Raw genomic sequence first — 21,709 nt, 5'->3', positions numbered from 1 at the left:
AGTGAGCCGAGATTGCGCCACTGCACTCCAGCCTGGGCGACAGAGCAAGGCTCTGTCTCAAAAAAAGAGAGAGAGATTGAACATTGTGATAATGGTAACTTATAATGGTTTTGTTTGCCTTTTTATAAAAAAAATTGAGGTAATTGACAAACCATAAAATATGCCCATTTTAAAGTTTATAATTCATTGATTTTTAGTGTATTCACGACCATGCAACCGTCACCTCTATCTGATTCTAAAACATTCTGTCATCCCCAAAAGAAGCCCTGTCCCTGTTAGCAGTCACTCTCCCACTGTCTCTCTCCCTGGCTCCTGGCCCCCACGAGCCCCCATTCTGTCTGTGGATTGGCCTGTTCTGGACGAGCCCCCATTCTGTCTGTGGACTGGCCTGTTCTGGATGTTTGGTATCAATGGACCCTACGCTGTGGCCGTTGGTGTCTGGCTTCCCTCCCAGCGCATGCTGTTGTTGAGCTTCATCCAGGTTGCAGCATGGGTCAGGACTGTAGGCCTGTGTGTGGGCAGTTTTCAGTGTCACATGATGCATGTCCTGCCCTGGGCGAGAACGCCTCCACCCTGTGAGCGGTCCTTGGTGGGAGGCGGGGCGAGTGGCGGCCACACGCGTGTGCTGCTCCTAGTGTCCCCCAGCCCTCAGAGGCGGAGACAAAGCCCCTTCCCTGGTCACTGGGGACTGGGCTCTGACCAGCGCTTGCTCTTGGCTGCCACACTGTGATGTCCAGCAGCAGGTTTTGGGCCGGCCGAGCTAACCCTGCCTCTCTTCCTTCGCAGGCCTCCTCGCTGGGGAGGCAGAGTCCTCGTGTGGTCTCCTGCCTCGAGCACAGCCTGTGCCCAGGGGAGCCGGGCTTGCAGACAACAGCAGGTACCTTCCTCCCTCCTTCCCCTGCTCAGGTCCGCCAAGGCCTTTGTGGCTGTGAGAGACAGAATGCCTGCTGGGCCTGGCTGAGCTGTGGACCGGCACACTGGCTTCCAGAGTCCAGGGTGTCCCAGCTCTTACCCGTTCAGATGGAGCTGTGGGGCAGAGTGGTCAGGACTCCGTCTTCCTGTTCTTTAGCAGGGGCAGGGAGCCCAGGCGACCCAAGACCATCCTCAGAGCCCAGCACCCCCAGCAGAGGACCCGGGCACACGCCTGCACCGAGCTGAGGGCTGCCTCATCTTGCCAGGGTGTTGGGAAGGGGTGGCTTGCTGAGGGAGCCGGGGCTGAGAAGGTGGAGGGCGGCGAGACAGGCAGCACCCCGGGTTCCCTGCATCTCCCTGCGCTGCTGCTTGCCCAGTGGGCATCAAGGTCCCATGCCCGCCTGCCAGCCACCTGCGTTGGGCCCACGGGGAGGAGCTGACGCTGTAGGGCAAGGGTCTCTATGACTGTTCTTTCTTCCCCTGGCCGGGCTCCTTCTGCCAGGTGTAGGGCTGCGTCTCTTTCCGTATCAAACTAGTCACCACCCGAGTCCCCAGAGAAGGCGGTGCCATCCCTGTTTTCCCTCACGTGGCTCCTCCAAGGGTGCGGTGGTCACTGAGGGTCCGGGCGCACCCATTCAGCTCCAGGTCATTCCCTCACTCTAACGAGGTGCCTGCCGCTGGGGGTCCTCTGTGCCCTGCAGCTGCATGTTCTGTGCATGGGCTGTGTGTGGTGCACACCTGTGTGCCCAGCCCTACAGGCTGTGTGGCTGCCCTAGAGGCCTCCTGCCCTGGACTCCCAGGCCCTCAGGCCCCCAGCCTTGGCCTACACTGCTCTCTGTCTGGATTGATTGAGCCCTAGCTATTTCCTTTGTTTGTTTAAAAATTTGACCAATTGGAGAGTAAACATGCAGAGGAATGGTGACACATCCCAGTTCTTTTGGGGAAACCCTGGATCTGATGACAGCCACCAACTGTTGGGCCATGTACATCGCATGGCTTCTTTATGTGGCCCTGCAGACGGAGCTTAAGGGACTGGCGTTGTCGAGCCCCCATTGGTTTGTCCCTGCATGCTCCTTGATGCTGTACTGCCCTGTGCAGGTGAGGGTTCAGCGTCACCCCTGTTTCAGGAGTCATGGAGTCCGGCGTGAACCCACCTCCACTGAGTCCTGCTGCTCCTTCTACCCTAACGAGATGGGTGTTGGTCTCTTTCTAGTCCACTTGCTCCCCAAATCCTCGCAGGCTTCTCTGTGTTCAGGAAGACAAGCAGTCTCTCAGAAAGAGACACACCCACCCCCCAAAAAAATCCTTGGAATTTGTATGTGCAGCTCACCAGCCGTGTTCCTGTGTGCATTAGTCGTGGGGTGTCCTGTTGGGTTCCCTCATGAGGCTGATCCTGGCAGCATGCAGAGGGCCTCATCCTTAGGGCTTCTCCAGGCGTCAGTAGTCTCGGCAGGATGGTTGGGACAGGCGAGGCAAGGTGCTCACCTGGGCTGCTGTCTTCTCCCCAGTGGTGTCCATGGGCTCTGGAGACCATCAGTTCAACCTCGCAGAGATCCTGTCACAGAACTACAGTGTTCGGGGGGAGTGCGAGGAGGCCTCGAGGTGCCCAGACAAGCCCAAGGAGGAGCTGGAGAAGGACTTCATCTCCCAGGTACTTGGCCGAGGCGATCCTGCCCCTGTGTTGGGTGGAGCCCTCCGGGGTAAGCCTCATGAGTTTTGTGCAGCTCAGATTCCACATTGGTAAGTGCTAAATTGTACATCTTTTTGCAAAGTGCCAGATGCTGTCCTAGTAGCTGAAATTCAGTGGAGACCAGGTCTTTCATGGGGCTCTCTGAGCAGCACAGTGGTCAAGGATTAAGCCAGCTGCTCTCATATCTTCTGGTCTCAGGACCTGCTTTGTACTCTTAAAAATTATTGAGAGTTTCGGGCTGGGTGCAGTGGCTCACGCTTGTAATCCCAGCACTTTGGGAGGCTGAGGTGGGCGGATCACTTGAGATCAGGAGTTCGAGACCAGCTTGGCCAACATGGTGAAACCCCATCTCTACTAAGAATATAAAATTGTCGGGCGTGCGCCTGTAATCCCAGCACTTTGGGAGGCCGAGGTGGGCGGATCACAAGGTCAGGAGATCGAGACCATCCTGGCTAACACGGTGAAACCCTGTCTCTGCTAAAAATACAAAAACAAAATTAGCCGGGCATAGTGGCGGGTGACTGTAGTCCCAGCTACTCAGGAGGCTGAGGCGGGAGAATGACGTGAACCCAGGAGGCGGAGCTTGCAGTGAGCTGAGATCGTGCCACTGCACTCCAGCCTGGGGGACACAGCGAGACTCCGTCTCCAAAAAAGAAAAAAAAGAATACAAAATTAGCCAGGCGTGGTGGTGCACGTCTATAGTCCCAGCTACTCGGGAGGCTGAGGCAGGAGAATGATGTGAACCCGGGAGACGGAGCTTGCAGTGAGCTGAGATCGTGCCACTGCACTCCAGCCTGGGGGACACAGCGAGACTCCGTCTCCAAAAAAGAAAAAAAAGAATACAAAATTAGCCAGGCGTGGTGGTGCACGTCTATAGTCCCAGCTACTCGGGAGGCTGAGGCAGGAGAATCCCTTGAACCTGGGAGGCGGAGGTTGCGGTGAGCCGAGATCACGCCATTGCACTCCAGCCTGGGCGACACAGTGAGACCCTGTCTCAAAAAAAAAATAAAAAAAAATTAGAGTTTCAAGGAGCTTTCTTAATGTGCTTTATCTATTGCTTTTTTATTACATGAAAAGTTAAAACTGACATGTAAATTGGCCGGATGCAGTGGCTCATGCCTGTAATCCCAGCACTTTGGGAGGCCGAGGTAGGCGGATCATGAGGTCAGGAGTTTGAGCCTAGCCTGGCCAACGTAGTGAAACCCTGTCTGTCCTAAAAATACAAAAATTGTTGGGCGCGGTGGCTCATGCTTGTAATCCTAGCACTTTGGGAGGCTGAGGCAGGTGGATCACCTGAGGTCAGGAGTTCTAGATCAGGCTGGCCAACATGGTGAAACCCCGTCTCTACTAAAAATACAAAAATTAGCCGGGCGTGGTGGCAGGCGCCTGTAATCCCAGCACTCAAAGGGCTGAGGCAGGAGAATCGCTTGAACCCAGGAGGCGGAGGTTGCAGTGAGCTGAGATCAGGCCATTGCACTCTAGCCTGGGGGACAGAGCAAGACTGTGTCTCAAAAAAACAAAAAAAATTGACATGTAAAAATACTTATTCGCTTACTCATTTTAAAATGAGCTGAGATGTGCCACTGCAGTCCAGCCTGAGTGACACAGTGAAACTCCATCTCAAAAAAAAAAAGAATACGAAAATTGCCAGGCGTGGTGGTGCACGTCTGTAGTCCCAGCTACTCAGGAGGCTGAATAAGTCAGTTACATGTTAATATAAATATTTTTATGAAAATGAAAAAAAACTGTCCCAAAAGAAAAAAAATTAGAAGACTGAATTTTTAGTTTTCCATATCTCTTTGAATGTAGAAGCAAATATGAAAATCCAGCTTCTGTCTTTTTATTTTTTTGAGATGGAGTCTTGCTCTGTTTCCCAGGCTGGAGTGCAGTGGTGTGATCTTGGCTCACTGCATCCTCCGCCTCCTGGGCTCAAGCGATTCTCCTACCTCAGCCTCCCGAGTAGCTGGGACCACAGGTGCGTGCCACCACGCCCGGCAAATTTTTGTATTTTTAGCAGAGACGGGGTTTCATCATGTTGGACAGGCTGGTCTCAAACTCTTGACCTTGTGATCTGCCCACCTCGGCCTCCCAAAGTGCTGGATTACAGGCGTGAGCCACCACGCCTGGCCAGGCTTCTGTCTTTAAAACATTTATTTATTTTTTTGAGACTGGATCTCACTTTTGCCTAGGCTGGAGTGCAGTGGTGCAATCATAGTTTACTGCAGCCTCGAACTCCTGGGCTCAAGGGATGCTCCTGCCTCAGCCTCCTGAGTAACTGGGACTATAGTCGCACGCCACCATACCTCACCAGCGTTTTTATTTTATTTCTTTGTAGAGTTGTTGCTATGTTGCTAGGGTTGGTCTCAAACTGTTGGCCTCAAGCGATTTTTCTACCTAGGTCTCCCAAAGTGTTGGGAGTATAGGTGTGAGCCACTGTACCTGACCCAGTTTCTGTCTTTTTTTTTTTTCTGGGGACAGAGTCTCGCTCTGTTGCCCAGACTGGAGTTCAGTGGTGCAATCTGGGCTCACTGGAACCTCTACCTCTTGGGTTCAAGTGATTCTCGTGCCTTAGCCTCCTGAGTAGCTGGGACTACAGGTGCCCACCACCATGCCTGGCTAACTTGTATTTTTAGTAGAGACGAGGTTTTACCATGTTGGCCAGGCTTGTCTCGAACTCCTGACCTCAAGTTGATCCTGCCACCTCGGCCTCCCAAAATACTTGGATTACAGGCATGAGCCACGCCTGGTCAGTTTCTGTCTTTTAAGGGAGACATTGATCTGTTGTGATAGGCTCTTATGGTTGAAGTAAAAATACAGCCTCAGCCAGATCTGTGGTTGAAAAAGGTAGGAGTATTTCACAGCTTTTCAGATAATTGTGGGTATTCTTCTTTGATGCTACAGCAAAACCCATCAAGTGATAGTTTTGTAGAGAATAGTTGTGGAGTGGAATCTGAGACCGTATCAGTGAACCTCACAGGTCAAGAGGCGGAAAGGTCCATGATCAAGGTCCAGCAGAGTGGGTTCTGGTGCCGGCTCTCTTCTTGGCTTGCTGTGTCCTCACATGGTGGATAGAGAACAAGAGGGAGCCTTCTGGTGTTTTTCTTGAAAGGACACTAATCCTGTTGGATCAGGGCCCCACCCTCACGGCCTCCTTGAACCTTAATTACCTCTGTAAATGCCCCGTCTCCAAATATAGTCATGTTGGGGGTTAGGGTTGACTGTAACAGTTGATATCACCACCAGCCTTATCATAAGTTTTTTTTCTTTTTTTTCTTTTTTTTGAGACAGGGTCTCGCTGTCGCCCAGGCTGGAGTGCAGTGGCGCGATCTTGGCTTACTGCAAGCTCCGCCTCCCGGGTTCATGCCATTCTCCTCCCTCAGCCTCCCAAGTAACTGGGACTACAGGCACCTGCCACCTTGCCTGGCTAATTTTTTGTATTTTTTTAGTAGAGACGGGGTTTCATCATGTTCGCCAGGATGGTCTCGATCTCCTGACCTCGTGATCCGCCCGCCTCGGCCTTCCAAAGTGCTGGGATTACAGGCGTGAGCCACCGTGCCTGGCCTATAAGTTTTTTAAATATTAGAAATTCGGCAAGTTCATGTTATCAAACCCAAGTTTTTCAAAATCTTGAGTTTTACCATTGCAGCAGTTATGGTCAGCTGTTTCCTTTGAAGTAACAGCCCCCCTGGCTTGCATACAAGGCAGCGTCTGCCAGGTGCCTGTCTGAGTGGCTGTAGTTGGCCAGCATTCTTTCAGGTGAAACGACCAGGAACAGCCTCTTCGTCTCACCACTCGTTCCATGCATGTGGTTCCTTGAAGGAACCACCTCACTTTGGTATGCAGCAGGTGCATTCTGCATGCTTCCCACGCCCTCACAGCACATGGAAACATCTGCTCACGGTGAGACTTAACAAAATGCTCACTTTGTCCAGCATCTTTTTTTTTTTGAGACGGAGTACTGCTCTCGTCACCCAGGCTGGAGTGCAGTAGCACGATCTCGGCTCACTGCAACCTCTGCCTCCTAGGTTCAAGCGATTCTCCCTGGGATTACAGGAACCCACCACCATCCCCAGCTAATTTTTGTATTTTAGTAGAGACAGGGTTTCTCCATGTTAGTTAGGCTGGTCTCAAACTCCTGATCTCGTGATCCGCCTGCCTCAACCTCCCAAAGTGCTGGGATTACAGGCGTGAGCCATCCTGCCCGGCTGTCCAGCATCTTCTGAAGTGAAGCTGGGGTGTTTGCTTTTGGTCTGTGAGGGATGTGACAGCAGTGACTTGTGGGCAGGGATGCACTGGCTGCAGCTTCCACGGGCACTGGGCTCTTGCCTGCTGCCAATGCTGCACCATCAGTGCAAGCCTCAATGAAGCCAAAAATGGAAATCACGGCTGAGTGCTCTTAGGAAAGGGTCTTCACCTTGGGCTACTATGGAGAGGTTCAGGCAACCCAAGGGCCTCTGGACCACTGTGTCAACCTTCCCACCTTCATAATCCTGAAGGTAATGGACATACAGAATCTGTTCTTTCCACGGGGTCCTGTGAGAGAACAAAAGGGGGACTCAGTGTAGATATTCCACCTGGAGAAGGGCTGGGACTAGGCCGGGAGGTTTCTATGTGGACTTGAAGCCCCCAGGATGAGTCTGGGCAGGAGCTGGGGTGGAGGGGAGGCCAGTGCTAACATCTTGAGAGAATGAGAGGGAGTGTTCCGGAAGTTGGAAGCTGAAAGTGACCCACAGGGATCAGGGTGGAGTCTGAGCAGACAGGACTAGCCTCTGTGGAATAGAGGCTCACACAAGGGAGGACAGAAGGATTTGAAAGCAGCACTGGAGAGCATGACGTTGATAGTTCGCATCTCTTCCTTCCCAGGAATTATGTGCCTTATTTATACTTCTTGTCATATTACATTGGCTCAGAGCATCAAAACAGTGTTCGTTAATCACAGTGCTCTTGTTCCAGATCGTGATGGGGGCTGCTCTGGTTACTCATTTTTGACTGAGTGTGAATTGACAGCTTCTCCATTATATTGATGAAGCATCCGTTTACATAGTTTTCTTCTTTTTTTTTATTTTGAGACAGATTCTCACTCTGCCACCCAGGCTGGAGTGCAGTGGTGTGATCTTGGCTCACTGCAACCTCCATCTCCTGAGTACAAGTGATTCTCGTGCTTCAGCCTCTTGAGTAGCTGAGACTACAGGCGGATGCCACCAAGCACAGCTAATTTTTGTATTTTTAGTGGAGACGGGATTTCGCCATGTTGCCCAGGCTGGTCTCGAACTCCTGGCCTCAAGTGATCTGCCTGCTGTAGCCTTCCAAAATGCTGGGATTACAGGTGTGAACTACTGTGTCTGGCCTGTTTATGTAGTTTTCTGAGGGTTCCTTTTTTTTTTTTTTTCAAATCAGGAATAGATGTCGGATTTTACCAAATGCCTTTTTCAGATAACTTTTTTCCCCTTTAATATATTGATGTTGAGTTACAATAGTAAATTGCCAGGTGTCGCACCATCCTTGTATTCCTGTAATTCACCCTGTGTCACACCATCCTTGTATTCCTGTAATTCACCCTGTGCAAGGAGGCATTGTGGGCAGGGTGGTGCCCTCTTCCCTGGCCGGTGACCCCTAGGCTCTGGTGCCTCTGAGGGATTGTGAAGGAGCTCTTGGATGAAGGACTGGGCCTGAGGTCTGGCTGGGGAGTGCTGCCATGTGGGGAGTTGCTATGGGTGTGACAGAGTGGCCCTGGTTGTGGCCAGTGAGGCTCAGGCAAGAGGACAGGGACAGGAACCCCCAGAGCCGTCCCTCCTGATGGGGCCTTGTTCCCTTCCCCAACTCAGAGCAACGACATGCCCTTTGATGAGCTGCTTGCGCTCTATGGCTACGAGGCGTCAGACCCCATTTCAGACCGGGAGAGTGAGGGTGGTGACGTGGCCCCGAACCTCCCAGACATGACCCTGGACAAAGTAAGTGAGGGCCCTTCCTGGAACTGGCTCACAGCTGAAGGTGGGGGGCCTGGCGCTGCCTCTCTGCAGAGGGGAGTGTTCAGTGAGAGGAGGCACAAAGGCCCCCAGAATAAGTAGAATGTACCTGTGACCACTACCCTGGGGTTGGAATGGCCATGGGCATGGGGCTGGACCCTGGCCTTAACCCCAGGCCACATGTCATTCTGGCTTTGGTGGGTGGAGGGGCACATCGGGGCCTCCCCAGGACTCTCTGCCATTCCGTACCCAGAGGTCACAGGTCAAGGCTTGGGTGTTGGGAGCAGGGGCGGGCTGCATTGTAGAAGGTTAAAACCAAATGCACAGTCAGAGAAAGAGCCATGCACTCCGGGCGTGTGCCCAGTGGCAGCTCTAACTGTCTCCAGCTCTGGTGGCTGGGTGTGGGCTCCCATGTGTCTCCTTCCCATCCCCGCTCCCCCCACGCTGTGCACCCTTTGCGGAATGGGAATAGCAGCCCCATGTGAGCCTCAGGGCACTCCCAGTGTCTTTACTGTTGTTATCATTAGTGGTATTGCGAGATTGTTAAACTGTAAAATGTTCTTTACTTTACTTTTCTTTTCTTTTTTTTTTAAAGGAACAAATAGCGAAGGATTTGCTTTCAGGGGAAGAAGAGGAAGAGACGCAGTCATCTGCTGACGACCTCACCCCGTCCGTGACCTCCCACGAGGCCTCCGACCTCTTCCCTAACCGGAGTGGATGTAGGTGACTCTGTCCCCATACTCCACCGCAGCCAGGCCCCCTGCCAGGCAGTCATGATGCTTGATGAAGGGTCCTTGGGCTGATGCAGGCCAAGAACTCATCACAGATGAGGGCGTCTGCCTGGCGGGAAGCGTCAGTAGCCCTGGGGGTGCTTTGTTCTCCTCCACGCTGGCCAGTGAGCCTGGACTCTCAGAGCGATTTGGTGTAAACAAGTAGGGAACATGTTGGTTCCCCTAGCAGATCCAGGGACAGCATTCCCAGAACCGGCCTCCTTCACAAGCCTCTGTGCTGGCTTTCCTGGGAACTGAGGGCTCGGGGCCCAGAGGTGCAGCAGCTGCATAGAAGGGAAGGCCTCTTCAAAGGTGCATCCCTGGTCCTGGGTCCTGTGCCCATCTGTGTACCCAGTGTCTGGCCAGGGAGAGGGTTATGGCCTGGGGATCAGGTGGATGGAGAATGGGAGTGGAGAGAAGGGGTTGTATAGGCTGCAGGCAGTGGAGACCCTGGGGGACCTGCCTCTGTTTTCCCAAAGCTCGTTTCCTGGCTGATGAAGACAGAGAGCCTGGCTCTTCTGCCTCCTCCGACACCGAGGAGGACTCTCTTCCTGCCAACAAATGTAAGAAGGTACGTGGTTCTGCCGTCTCCCCAACCTGGCATCCCGGCCGTGGTTCTGCCGTCTCCCCAACCTGGCATCCCAGCCATGGCTCTGCCGTGTCCCCAACCTGGCATCCCAGCCGTGGCTCTACCATCTCCCCAACCTGGCATCCCAGCCATGGCTCTGCCGTGTCCCCAACCTGGCATCCCAGCCGTGGCTCTGCCGTGTCCCCAACCTGGCATCCCGGCTGTGGCTCTACCATCTCCCCAACCTGGCATCCCAGCCGTGGCTCTGCCATGTCCCCAACCTGGCATCCGGACTGTGGTTCTGCCGTCTCCCCAAACTGGCATCCCGACTGTGGCTCTGCTGTGTCCCCAACCTGGCATCCCGACCGTGGCTCTGCTGTGTCCCCAACCTGGCATCCCAGCCGTGGTTCTGCCGTGTCCCCAACCTGGCATCCCGCCCATGGCTCTGCCCTCTCCCCAACCTGGTATCTCGGCCTCAGTAACCGCAGCTGGGTCCTGCTGAGCCCTCTCCCTGGGTTTGTGCCCCTTCTCAGAGGAGGGACGTGCTGCTCGACCCCAGGGTGGGCTGGGACTGGCCACAGGTGCTTTGGACCGGAGCCTGGGCCCCTGCTGCTGACCCAGAGTGTTTGTCCTCCGACATCCTGTCTGGGCCTCTGCCAGGCCAGGCGTCAGGACACAGCCTCACCCCTCACACACCCAGGCCTCTGCCTCCCACCCTCAGACCCCAGAACTGGGCATCAGCAGGTAGACGGCACAGATGGGTCTGGGGTCTGGACAGTGGCCCCTCCCCGTAAGCCTGCCACAGCACGCTGCAGCCAGCCTCCCGCCCGGCCTAGATGCTCCTCAGTGTCCTGATTCCCAGGTCCTTGCTTTGCAGGAGATCATGGTGGGACCTCAGTTCCAAGCTGACCTCAGCAACCTGCACTTGAACCGGCACTGTGAGAAGAGTAAGTAGGGCCTGGGGAGAGGAGGCGAAACCCACTTCTGCAGGGGAGTGGCCTGGCTGGACGTCAGATCCTTGGACAGTCTGGTCAGGTCCCTGCCCCGCATTGCTCACTGGGGCAGCCGAGCCTGTGGCTGGAGGAGGTGGGAGGCTCTCGTGGCTGCAGAGGGCCTATTGCTGCCTGCCCCTGCCCAGCTCTGTCCCTCCCTTGGGGTCTGCTCCGGTCAGCCTGTGCAGCCAGACCCTCAGCAGCCCATCCTGCCCCTGACCCAGCCCTGCCCTGCCCCTGACCCAGCCCTGCCCTGCTCTTGACTCCAGCTGCCTCCCCACAGCCTGGGCCGTTGCATTCGATGGCTCTGTGCCGGGTTAGATGGTTCTCCAGAGACCTGCCGGGTGCTGCGCTGCACCCCCGGCCTTGCTCCGCTCCTCTTCAGGGTGCTCCCTTTCCTGGGCTTGACCTTCGTCTCCTTCCCACTAGAGTTCAAAATCGACCCTCTCTTGCCCCTTCGAGGCGTGGAGTCACGTGCCCATTGACTTGGGTCTCATTTGTCTTGCCCTGGAGCCCTCGCAGGCCCTGGGCCAGTGCTCCTAGCTCAGGAGCCTTCTCCAAGGTGATTCAGTGGCTGAGATGGGTGGTGGGAAGGGACAGGTGCAGCAGAAGTACTGAGTCCAGGGAGACAGGGACCCTCCGTGAAGAGAAGTTGTCCTCCTGGGGCTGGTCGGAGGTGCCCTGTGTGAGAAGAGGACGGAGCCAGGAAGGTGCAGCCAAGCTGCTGGGACATCCAGAAGGCAGGGTCAGAGGGGACACATGGGATCCTCACCCAGAAACCCTGGCTTTGGAGTCTGTCATCAGGGCCCTTTCCCCACCCTGACTCACCCCCCATGAGGGTGCCCTGTCTGGAGCAGCCAGGACTTCTTCGGCCCATGGGATGCCAGCTGGCCCCTCCCACGCGGTATGACACCTGTGTCATTCGAGTCGTCTGCGTGGTTGTGTGTGTCCTGTGTATTGCATTGTGATGACGTCTGTGTCATTCGAGTTGTCTGTGTGGTTGTGTGTGTCGTGTGTATTGCATTGTGATGACGTCTGTGTCATTCGAGTCGTCTGTGTGGTTGTGTGTGTCTTTATTGCATTGTGATGACGTCTGTGTCCTTCAAGTCGTCTGCGTGGTTGTGTGTGTCTTGTGTATTGCATTGTGATGACGTCTGTGTCATTCGAGTCGTCTGCGTGGTTGTGTGTGTCTTTATTGCATTGTGATGACGCCTGTGTCATTCGAGTTGTCTGTGTGGTTGTGTGTGTCCTGTGTATTGCATTGTGATGACGTCTGTGTCATTCGAGTTGTCTGTGTGGTTGTGTGTGTTTTGTGTATTGCATTGTGATGACACCTGTGTCATTTGAGTCGTCTGTGTGGTTGTGTGTGTCTTTATTGCATTGTGATGACGCCTGTGGCATTCGAGTTGTCTGTGTGGTTGTGTGTGTCCTGTGTATTGCATTGTGATGACGTCTGTGTCATTCGAGTCGTCTGTGTGGTTGTGTGTGTCCTTTGTATTGCATTGTGATGACGTCTGTGTCATTTGAGTTGTCTGTGTGGTTGTGTGTGTCCTGTGTATTGCATTGTGATGACGCCTGTGTCATTCGAGTCGTCTGTGTGGTTGTGTGTGTCCTGTGTATTGCATTGTGATGACGTCTGTGTCATTCGAGTCGTCTGTGTGGTTGTGTGTGTCCTTTGTATTGCATTGTGATGACGTCTGTGTCATTCGAGTCGTCTGTGTGGTTGTGTGTGTCCTGTGTATTGCATTGTGATGACGCCTGTGTCATTCGAGTCGTCTGTGTGGTTGTGTGTGTCCTGTGTATTGCATTGTGATGACGTCTGTGTCATTCGAGTCGTCTGTGTGGTTGTGTGTGTCCTTTGTATTGCATTGTGATGACGTCTGTGTCATTCGAGTTGTCTGTGTGGTTGTGTGTGTCCTGTGTATTGCATTGTGATGACGACTGTATCATTCGAGTTGTCTGCGTGGTTGTGTGTGTCTTGTGTATTGCATTGTGATGACACCTGTGTCATTCGAGTTGTCTGTGTGGTTGTGTGTGTCTTTATTGCATTGTGATGACGCCTATGTCCTTCGAGTTGTCTGCGTGGTTGTGTGTGTCTTGTGTATTGCATTGTGATGACGCCTGTGTCATTCGAGTTGTCTGTGTGGTTTTGTGTGTCTTGTGTATTGCATTGTGATGACGTCTGTGTCATTCGAGTTGTCTGTGTGGTTTTGTGTGTCTTGTGTATTGCATTGTGATGACGTCTGTGTCCTTCGAGTCGTCTGCATGGTTGTGTCTGTCCTGTGTATTGCATTGTGATGATGTCTGTGTCATTTGAGTTGTCTGTGTGGTTGCGTGTGTCTTGTGTATTGCATTGTGGTCCTTGGTTTGGATGCTGTGGTTTTTGAGTCTTGTGTATTGCATTGTGATGACGTCTGTGTCATTTGAGTCGTCTGTGTGGTTGTGTCCTGTGTATTGCATTGTGATGACGCCTGTGTCATTCGAGTCCTCTGCATGGTTGTGTGTGTCCTGTGTATTGCATTGTGATGATGTCTGTTCTTTGAGTCATCTGTGTGGTTGTGTGTGTCTTTACTGCATTGTGATGATGTCTGTGTCATTCGAGTCTTCTGCGTGGTTGTATGTGTCTTGTGTATTGCATTGTGGTCCTTGGTTTGGATGCCGTGGTTGTGTGTGTCTTGTGTATTGCATTGTGATGATGTTTGTGTCATTCGAGTCGTCTGCGTGGTTGTATGTGTCTTGTGTATTGCATTGTGGTCCTTGGTTTGGATGTCGCGGTTGTGTGTGTCTTGTGTATTGCATTGTGATGACGACTGTATCATTCGAGTTGTCTACGTGGTTGTGTGTGTCTTGTATATTGCATTGTGATGACGTCTGTGTCATTTGAGTCGTCTGTGTGGTTGTGTCCTGTGTATTGCATTGTGATGACGCCTGTGTCATTCGAGTCGTCTGCGTGGTTGTGTGTCGTGTGTATTGCATTGTGATGACGTCTGTCATTTGAGTTGTCTGTGTGGTTGTGTGTGTCTTGTGTATTGCATTGTGGTCCTTGGTTTGGATGCCATGGTTTTTGAGTCTCTTGTGTGTTCCATTGTGGTCCTTGGTTTGGATGCCGTGGTTGTGTGTGTCTTGTGTGTTGCATCGTGGTCCTTGGTTTGGATGCCACATTTACCCACCCTTTCTGCCATGGGCTGCGGTCATGGTTGGTTCAGCTGTGGGCTGTGAATGCCCTCGTGTGCCTCGTTAGTGGACATAGGCACTCGGCACTTGATGGACAGTGGGGAGTCGTGTGGGAGGTGTGTGCTTAGGGTGACGCATACTGCTTGAGTTTCTCACTAATGGTTTGTGGGAGTTGCTCCACATTCTCGGTGTTTGCCACTGAGGGTGAATTTGCCTGAATTTTAGCCCTCCTGGTGGATATGGACTCCTGTCCCATTGTGGTTTTAATTGGCATTTCCCTGGTGAGCACCTTTCGCAGGTGTACTGGCCATTTGGATATTCTCTCTTTGCATGCTCCAAGCTTTCTCCCATTTTGTTGTCTTTCCCTTTCTGATTTGTAGTCATTCACATTTTGTGGAAACAAGTCTTTCTGGGCTTTGTGCACTGCTGCTGTTTTCTCCAGTTTGTGGTTTGCCCATTGACTCTCTTAGTGATGTCTTTAATTTTAATAAAGTCCAACTTATCAATCATTATTTGAATAATAATGTGTGTGTGTGTTCTACTTAAGGAGTGTTTGCTTACCTCAGGCTCTTGGAGATATTCTTCCACGTTTCTTTCTAGAAGATTTATTGTTTTTCCTTTCACATTTAAGGCTGTGATCCAACTTAGTTTACATTTTGGTGTATGGTGGCTGGGCGTGGTGGCTCACACCTGTAATCCCAGCACTTTGGGAGGCCGAGGTGGGAGGATTACTTGAGGTCGGGAGATTGAGACCACCCTGGCGAACATGGTGAAACCCCGTCTCTACTAAAAATACAAAAATTAGCCAGGTGTGGTGGCGGGCACCTGTAATCCCAGCTACTTGGGAGGCTGAGGCAGGAGAATGGCGTGAACCCGGGAGGCGGAGCTTGCAGTGAGCCGAGATCGCGCCACTGCACTCCAGCCTGGGTGACAGAGCGAGACTCTGTCTCAAAAATAAAAAATAAAAATAAAAATAAAAACAACAAAAGTCCGTTGTCTCCCCCACTGAGCTGCAGTGATGCCTTTGTGGTAAATCAGGCGCCTGTAAGGTGTGTCTTGTCTCACCCGGAGTCATCGCCACTGTCTCAGTTATTACAGGTTACAAGGAAGTCTGAGGTGGTGCAAGTCTTCTAACTTTGTAAGTTTTCATTGCATATCTATGTAAGTTTTAAGATTAAAACTTATTTTTTTCAGCAACTGACAAGTTTTAATCTTTTTTTTTTGAGATGGAGTCTTGCTCTGTTGCCCAGGCTGGAGTGCAGTGGCATAATCTCAGCTCACCGCAACCTCTGCCTCCTGGGTTCAAGCAGTTCTCCCACTCAGCCTCCCAAGTAACTGGGATTACAGGCACCCGCCACCACGCCTGGCTCATTTTTGTATTTTTAGCGCAGATGGGGTTTCACCATGTTGGCCAAGCTGATCTCGAACTCCCGACCTCAGGTGATCCGCCTGCCTCGGCCTCCCAAAGTGCCAGGATTACAGGTGTGAGCCCCTGCGCCCGGCCCATAAATTGATTTTCAAACGTTAACTTAACTGTGCACGGTGGAATAAACGCGCTTCCTGGCCATGAAGTGTTCTCTCTTGTGTGTGTGTATCTCATGCACTCAGTCCTCATTATTTGTGGGTTCTGTGCTGGTGAATTGCCTACTTGGTAAAATTTATTTGAAACCGCAAATCAAAACTCGCAACACCTTTACGGTCAGGTGCCAGCAGATGTGTGTAGAGTGTCAGTGAAGGCGAGTTACCTGACGTGCAGTTCCAGCCGAGGTGGGACAAGCTGCTGCTCTGTCTTGGCTCTCAGATCTTTTACTGTGAGCACGCGCCTTTCCTGCCGTGTACCGAATGCCGTTTTTCACATCCTTGTGCGTTGTGTCGGCTACTTGACGGTTTAAAGTGGCCCCTAAATGTAGTGCCGAGGTTCCGTCTGGTGTTCTTAGGTGGAAGAAGGCTATGATGTCCCTTTCAGAGAAAATTTGAGAAGCTCCACTCAGGCGCAAGCTCTGGGGCTGCTGGCCGTGAGTTCAGTGTTAGTGAATCCACAAGGCAGATCCAGTGAGACAGTGGCTCCCAACCTTTTTTGGCACCAGGGACTGGTTTCGTGGAAGACAATTTTTCCACGGATGTTGGAGTAGGGGGCGTGGTTTCAGGAGGAAACCGTTCCACCTCAGATCATCAGGCATTAGATTCTCATAAGGAGTGTGCCGCCTGCCTCCCTGGTGTGTGCAGTTCACAGTGGGATTTGCGCTCCTATGAGGATCTTAATGCCACCACTGATCTGACAGGAGGCGGAGTCAGGCAGTGATGCTGGCTCTCCTGCCGCTCACCTCCTGCTGTGCGGCCAGCCGTGGCCTGGGGGTTGGGAAGCCCTGCAATAACACATTTTTTAAAATTTAAATTTTATTTATTTTTAATTTAAATTTTATTTACGTATCTATTTTTTAAATTTAAATTTTATTTATTTATCTATCTATCTATTTAGTTTTTTGGACAAAGTCTTGCTCTGTCACTCAGGCTGGAGTGCCGTGGCGCAATCTTGGCTCACTGCAACCTCTGCTCCCGGGCTCAAGTGATTCTCGTGCTGCGGTCTCCCGAGTAGCTGGGACTACAGATGTGCGCCACTGCATGCCGGCTAATTTTTTTTTTTGTATATTTTGTAGAGACCAGGCTTCATCTTGTTGCCCAGACTGGTCTCAAACTCCTGGCCTCAAGTGATTTGTCCGCCTCAGCCCCCCAGAGTGCCGGGATTACACTCATGAGCCACTGCACCCGGCCTGCAGTAAGGCGTCTTTAAGTGGACACCTGAAACAAGTTTATGTATTGATTGCTTGATGAAAATGCTGTATATCCCCTGGTGCAGTGATTACATGCTCGCTGTGAGCACCTGGATTAATGAAAATCAACACATATGTATTTAATCCCTTCCCTCCTCAGTTTGATGTGCTCACATTTATGATTTTTGCATGTATGTTCATGGAGGTACTGGCCTGTCCTTTTATTTTTATTTGTGTGTGTCTGGTTTTGGTACCAGAGTTATGCTGCTTTCGTGAATGTGTTTGGAAGTGTGCCTTTTTCCTAACCTCTGGAGGAATTATTCTTTAAGATGTAAGAGGCCAGGAGTGGGGGCTCATGCCTTTAATCCCAGCACTTTGGGAGGCTGGGGTGGGCAGATCACGAGGTCAGGAGTTGGAGAACAGCCTGACCAACATGGTGAAACCCTGTCTCTACTAAAAATACAAAAATTAGCTGAGCGTGGTGGCACGCAACTGTAGTCCCAGCTACTAGAGAGGCTGAGGCAGGAGAATCACTTGAACCCGGGAGGCAGAGGTTGCAGTGAGCCAAGATTTCGCCATTGCCCTCCAGCCTGGGTGACAGAGCGAGACTCCATCTCAAAAACAAAAACAAAAAGTTTTATCAATTGTATTACTCTTTACAAAGGACTAACTTTAGCCTTGTTCATGTCTCTCTGTTGCTGGATTTCTGTTTTTTACTTTTTGTGTGTGTGTGTGTGTGACAGGGTCTTGCTCTATTGCCCAGGCTGGAGTTCAGTGGTGCAATATTGACTCACTGGAAACTTCGCCTCCAAGGTTCAAACGATTCTCCTGCCACAGACTCCTGAGTAGCTGGGACTACAGGCGCCCGCCACCATGCCTAGCTAATTTTTGTATTGTTAGTAGAGATGGGGTTTCACCATGTTGGCCAGGCTGGTCTCGAACTCCTGACCTCAGGTGATCCACCCACCTTGGCCTCCCAAAGAGCTGGGATTACAGGCATGAACCAGCGCCCAGCCTTTTTACTGATTTTTTTTTTTTTTTTTTTTTTGAGACAGAGTCTCACCTGTGGCCCAGGCTGGAGTGCAGTGGTGCGATCTCCGCTCACTGCAAGCTCCGCCTCCTGGGTTCACGCCATTCTCCTGCCTCAGCCTCCCAAGTAGCTGGGACTACAGGCGCCCACGACCACGCCCAGCTAGTTTTTTGTATTTTTTAGTAGAGACGGGGTTTCACTGTGGTAGCCAGGATGGTCTTGATCTCCTGACCTCATGCTCTGCCTGCCTCGGCCTCCCAAAGTGTTGGGACTACAGGCGTGAGCCACCGCGCCCGGCATCCTTTTACTGATTTTTAATTGAATTACACTGTGGTCAGAAAACATACTCTGTGATTTCAGTTCTTTGTAATTAGTTGCACCTCGCTTTATGTCCATTATTTGATCTGTTTTGGTAAATGTTGTACGTGTTTGGAAAGAGTGTGCTGTGCCGTTGTTGGGTGGCATTTTCCGTGTATTCCCTTGGATCCGCTGGATAATTGTTGTTCACATCATCTGTATTCTCACTTAATTTTTTTGGCTGCTTGTTCTATTTACTGAAAGATTGTTAATGACCTCCTCTGATTGTGGATTGTCTATTTCCCCTTTTTAATGCTGTCCATTTTTACTTCACATTGCGGCTTTATTATTAAGTGCATACACGTTAAGATTGCTTTGTCTTTGTGTTGAATTGTTTCTTTTACCATTGTGACATGTCTCTCTGTAGTAATACTTCTTACCGTACATAAGTACTTAATCTGCCATCAGTGTGACCACGGCAGCTTTTTGTTGATTTGTTTAGTGTTTGCATGGTTTTTTTCCCATTCTTTTTTCCATTCTAGATTCCTATATTTGAAGTGTATTTTCTGTAAATGGCACATGTTTAGATCTTGTTTTTTGAGACGGAGTCTCTGGAGTGCAATGGCATAATATCCACTCACTGCAGCCTCCGCCTCCCGGGTTCAAGCAATTCTTCCCCCTCTGCCTCCCAAGTAGCTGCAATTACAGGCGTCCGCCACCATGCCCAGCTAAGTTTTGTGTTTTTAGTAGAGATGGGGTTTCACCATGTTGGCCAGGCTGGGCTCAATCTCTAGACCTCAAGTGACCTGCCCACTTCGGCCTCCCAATGTGCTGGGATTATAGGTGTGAGCCACTGTGTCCGACCTAGATCTTATTTTTAATTGTCTGAGAAAACCATTGTCTTTTAATAGACTTTTTAGTCCATGTACATTTTTAAAATCACTTGTATGTCATGTAATTATAAAACAATTGTGTAATGCCACCGTCTTGCTCTTTGCTTTCTGTGTGTTCCATCTGTTCTTTGTTTTTTGTTTGTTTGTTTTTATTTTTTTTTGAGACAGAGTCTCACTCTCGTTGCCCAGGCTGGAGTGCAGTGATGCGATCTTACTTCACTGCAACCTCCACCTCCCGGGTTCAAGTGATTCTCCTACCTTAGCCTCCCAAGTAGCTGGGATTACACGCATCCGCCACCATGCCTGGCTAATTTTGTATTTTTATTTTATTTATTTATTTATTTATTTATTTATTTATTTTTTTTCTGAGCCAGTGTCTCGCTTTGTCACCCAGGTTGGAGTGCAGTGGCGCGATCTCAGCTCACTGCAAGCTCCGCCTCCCAGGTTCACGCCATTCTCCTGCTTCAGCCTCCTGAGTAGCTACAGGCGCCCGCCATGACGCCCGGCTAATGTTTTGTATTTTTAGTAGAGATGGGGTTTCACCGTGTTAGCCCGGATGGTCTCGATCTCCTGACCTCGTGATCTGCCCGCCTTAGCCTCCCAAAGTGCTGGGATTACAGGTGCCCGCCACCGCGCCCGGCCTAATTTTGTATTTTTAGTAGAGATGGGTTGTCTCCATGTTGGTCAGGATGGTCTTGATCTCCTGACCTCGTGATCCGCCCGCCTTAGCCTCCCAAAGTGCTGGGATTACAGGTGCCCGCCACCGCGCCCGGCCTAATTTTGTATTTTTAGTAGAGATGGGTTGTCTCCATGTTGGTCAGGATGGTCTTGATCTCCTGACCTCGTGATCCGCCCACCTCGGCCTCCCAAAGTGCTGGGATTACAGGCATGAGCCACTGGACCTGGACTGTTGTTTGTTTTTTAATTTTTAAATATCTTCTTTTGGATTAATAGGTTTATTTTGTCCTTCTGTTTCAGCTTATAAGTTTTAGTTTTAGCGCTTTAGAGGTTACAACATGAATTATTGACTTATCACAGTCTACATTTTTTTTGAGACAGAGTCTTGTTCTGTCGCCCAGGCTGGAGTACAGTGGTGTGATCTCGGCTCACTGCAACCTCGGCCTCCTGGGCTCAAGCGATTCTCCTGCCTCAGCCTCCCAAGTAGCTGGGACTACAGGCATACGCCACCATCCCCAGCTAATTTTTGTATTTTTAGTAGGGATGAGGTTTTACTGTGTTGGCTATGCTGGTCTTGAACTCCTGACCTCCAGTGACCTCAGCCTCCCAAAGTGCTGACATTACAGGAGTGAGCCACCACACCGGGCCTCACAGCTTGAAATAAGTACATTCTAGTTCCCCTACAAAGCAAGAAACAGTTTAACTCAATTTACCTGTCCCCTGCCTTTTGTGCTATCGTTAATTTTACATATCGGCCGGGCTGCGGTGGCTCACGCCTATAATCCCAGCACTTTGGGAGGCCGAGGCAGGCAGATTGCCTGAGGTCAGGAATTTGAGACCAGCCTGGCCAACATGGTGAAACCCTGTGTCTACTAAAAATACAAAAATTAGCCAGGCGTGGTGGGCGCCTGTAGTCCCAGCTACTCGGAAGGCTGAGGCAGGAGAATCGCTTGAACCCCGGAGATGGAGGTTGCAGTGAGCCAAGATCGCACCACTGCACTCCAGCCTGGGGGACAGAGCAAGACTCCATCTCCAAAAAAAAAAAATCTACATATCACAAGATGATAACGTTGTTTTAAACAGTGAACTTTCTTTGTATTTATCCTATCCACATATTTCCTCCTGCTTCCATTTGGAATCATTTCCTTCAGCCCAAAGAACTTCCTTTGTAATAGGCCTTGTGCTTTCTTTCAGCATTTTTTTGTCTGAAAAGCCTGGATTTTTGCTTTCATTCTTTAAAGCATATTTTCATGGCATGTTTTTCCAGGTTTGCAGGGTGTTTTCTTTCAACACTTGAAAAGTTTCACTCCATTGCGTTTTGGCTGTCGTCGTTTCTGTTGAGAAGTCAGAGGATGGTCTTATTCTTCCTTCTGAAGTCATTGTGCCCTTTTCTCTCCTAAGAGTTGTTTCCTTTCCTTTATTTGTTTGTTTTTAGCCAGTTTGACTCTCCTGTGCCTGTGCACACGTCTTCGTGTGTCCTTGTGTTCGTCCTGAGTTTCCTGGCTCTGTGGGTTGGTATCAGTCATCAGTTTTGAAGAATTCTTGGCTGTTATCTCTTCAGATTTTGTGCTGCCTCCTTCTTTGCTTTTTCTGTGACTCATTTACACGTATCTTAGAGGTTGCCTCACTGTCTTGTACTACCCTAAACGGTGTTCTTTCCTTTTACACTTTAGTTTTGGTCTTGTAAACATTGGTTTCCTTTTGATTCCACTAATTGTGTTTTGTGCTGTGTTCAGGCTGCTGGTAAAAAAGCTGTTCAGTGGGTCCATTCGGGTATTGTATTATCCAATCCTGGAAGGTCCTTGAGATTCTTTTCTATAAATTTCAAGTCTCTGCTGAGACTCTCCGGCTTTTTGTCCATTTCCTTAACGTATTAATCCTAGTTAGATTGAAGTCTTCGTGTGCTGACTCTTAACATCGGCTTTGTGTAGACCTGCTTTGTTGTCTGATGTGTTCTTGTTTTGTTTG

At 50.7% G+C, this 21,709-nt stretch overlaps 1 protein-coding gene across 8 annotated transcripts in view; it reads left to right on the top strand.

The window, feature by feature from the left end:
- MIER2 (MIER family member 2) overlaps window positions 1–21,709 on the top strand; it is a 40,665-nt gene that overhangs the window by 7,910 nt on the left and 11,046 nt on the right. For 4 of the 8 annotated variants that reach the window (XM_055102924.2, XM_055102925.2, XM_057300523.2 and 1 more), the window contains exons 2-7: window positions 787–877; window positions 2,421–2,563; window positions 8,428–8,553; window positions 9,164–9,287; window positions 9,818–9,909; window positions 10,784–10,853. In XM_055102924.2, the coding sequence (XP_054958899.1) occupies window positions 787–877; window positions 2,421–2,563; window positions 8,428–8,553; window positions 9,164–9,287; window positions 9,818–9,909; window positions 10,784–10,853 (646 nt within the window). Of the gene's footprint in view, window positions 1–786; window positions 878–2,420; window positions 2,653–7,832; window positions 7,929–8,427; window positions 8,554–9,163; window positions 9,288–9,817; window positions 9,910–10,783; window positions 10,854–21,709 lie in introns of those variants that run through there. The other 4 variants (XM_055102926.2, XM_057300522.2, XM_055102928.2 and 1 more) reach the window with 3 other exon arrangements.

This window comes from Pan paniscus, chromosome 20 (assembly GCF_029289425.2).
Source record: "Pan paniscus chromosome 20, NHGRI_mPanPan1-v2.0_pri, whole genome shotgun sequence".
NCBI lineage: Eukaryota > Metazoa > Chordata > Mammalia > Primates > Hominidae > Pan > Pan paniscus.
Note: the sequence above shows the minus strand (reverse complement) of the source record. Positions and strands in the feature narration are given on the sequence as shown.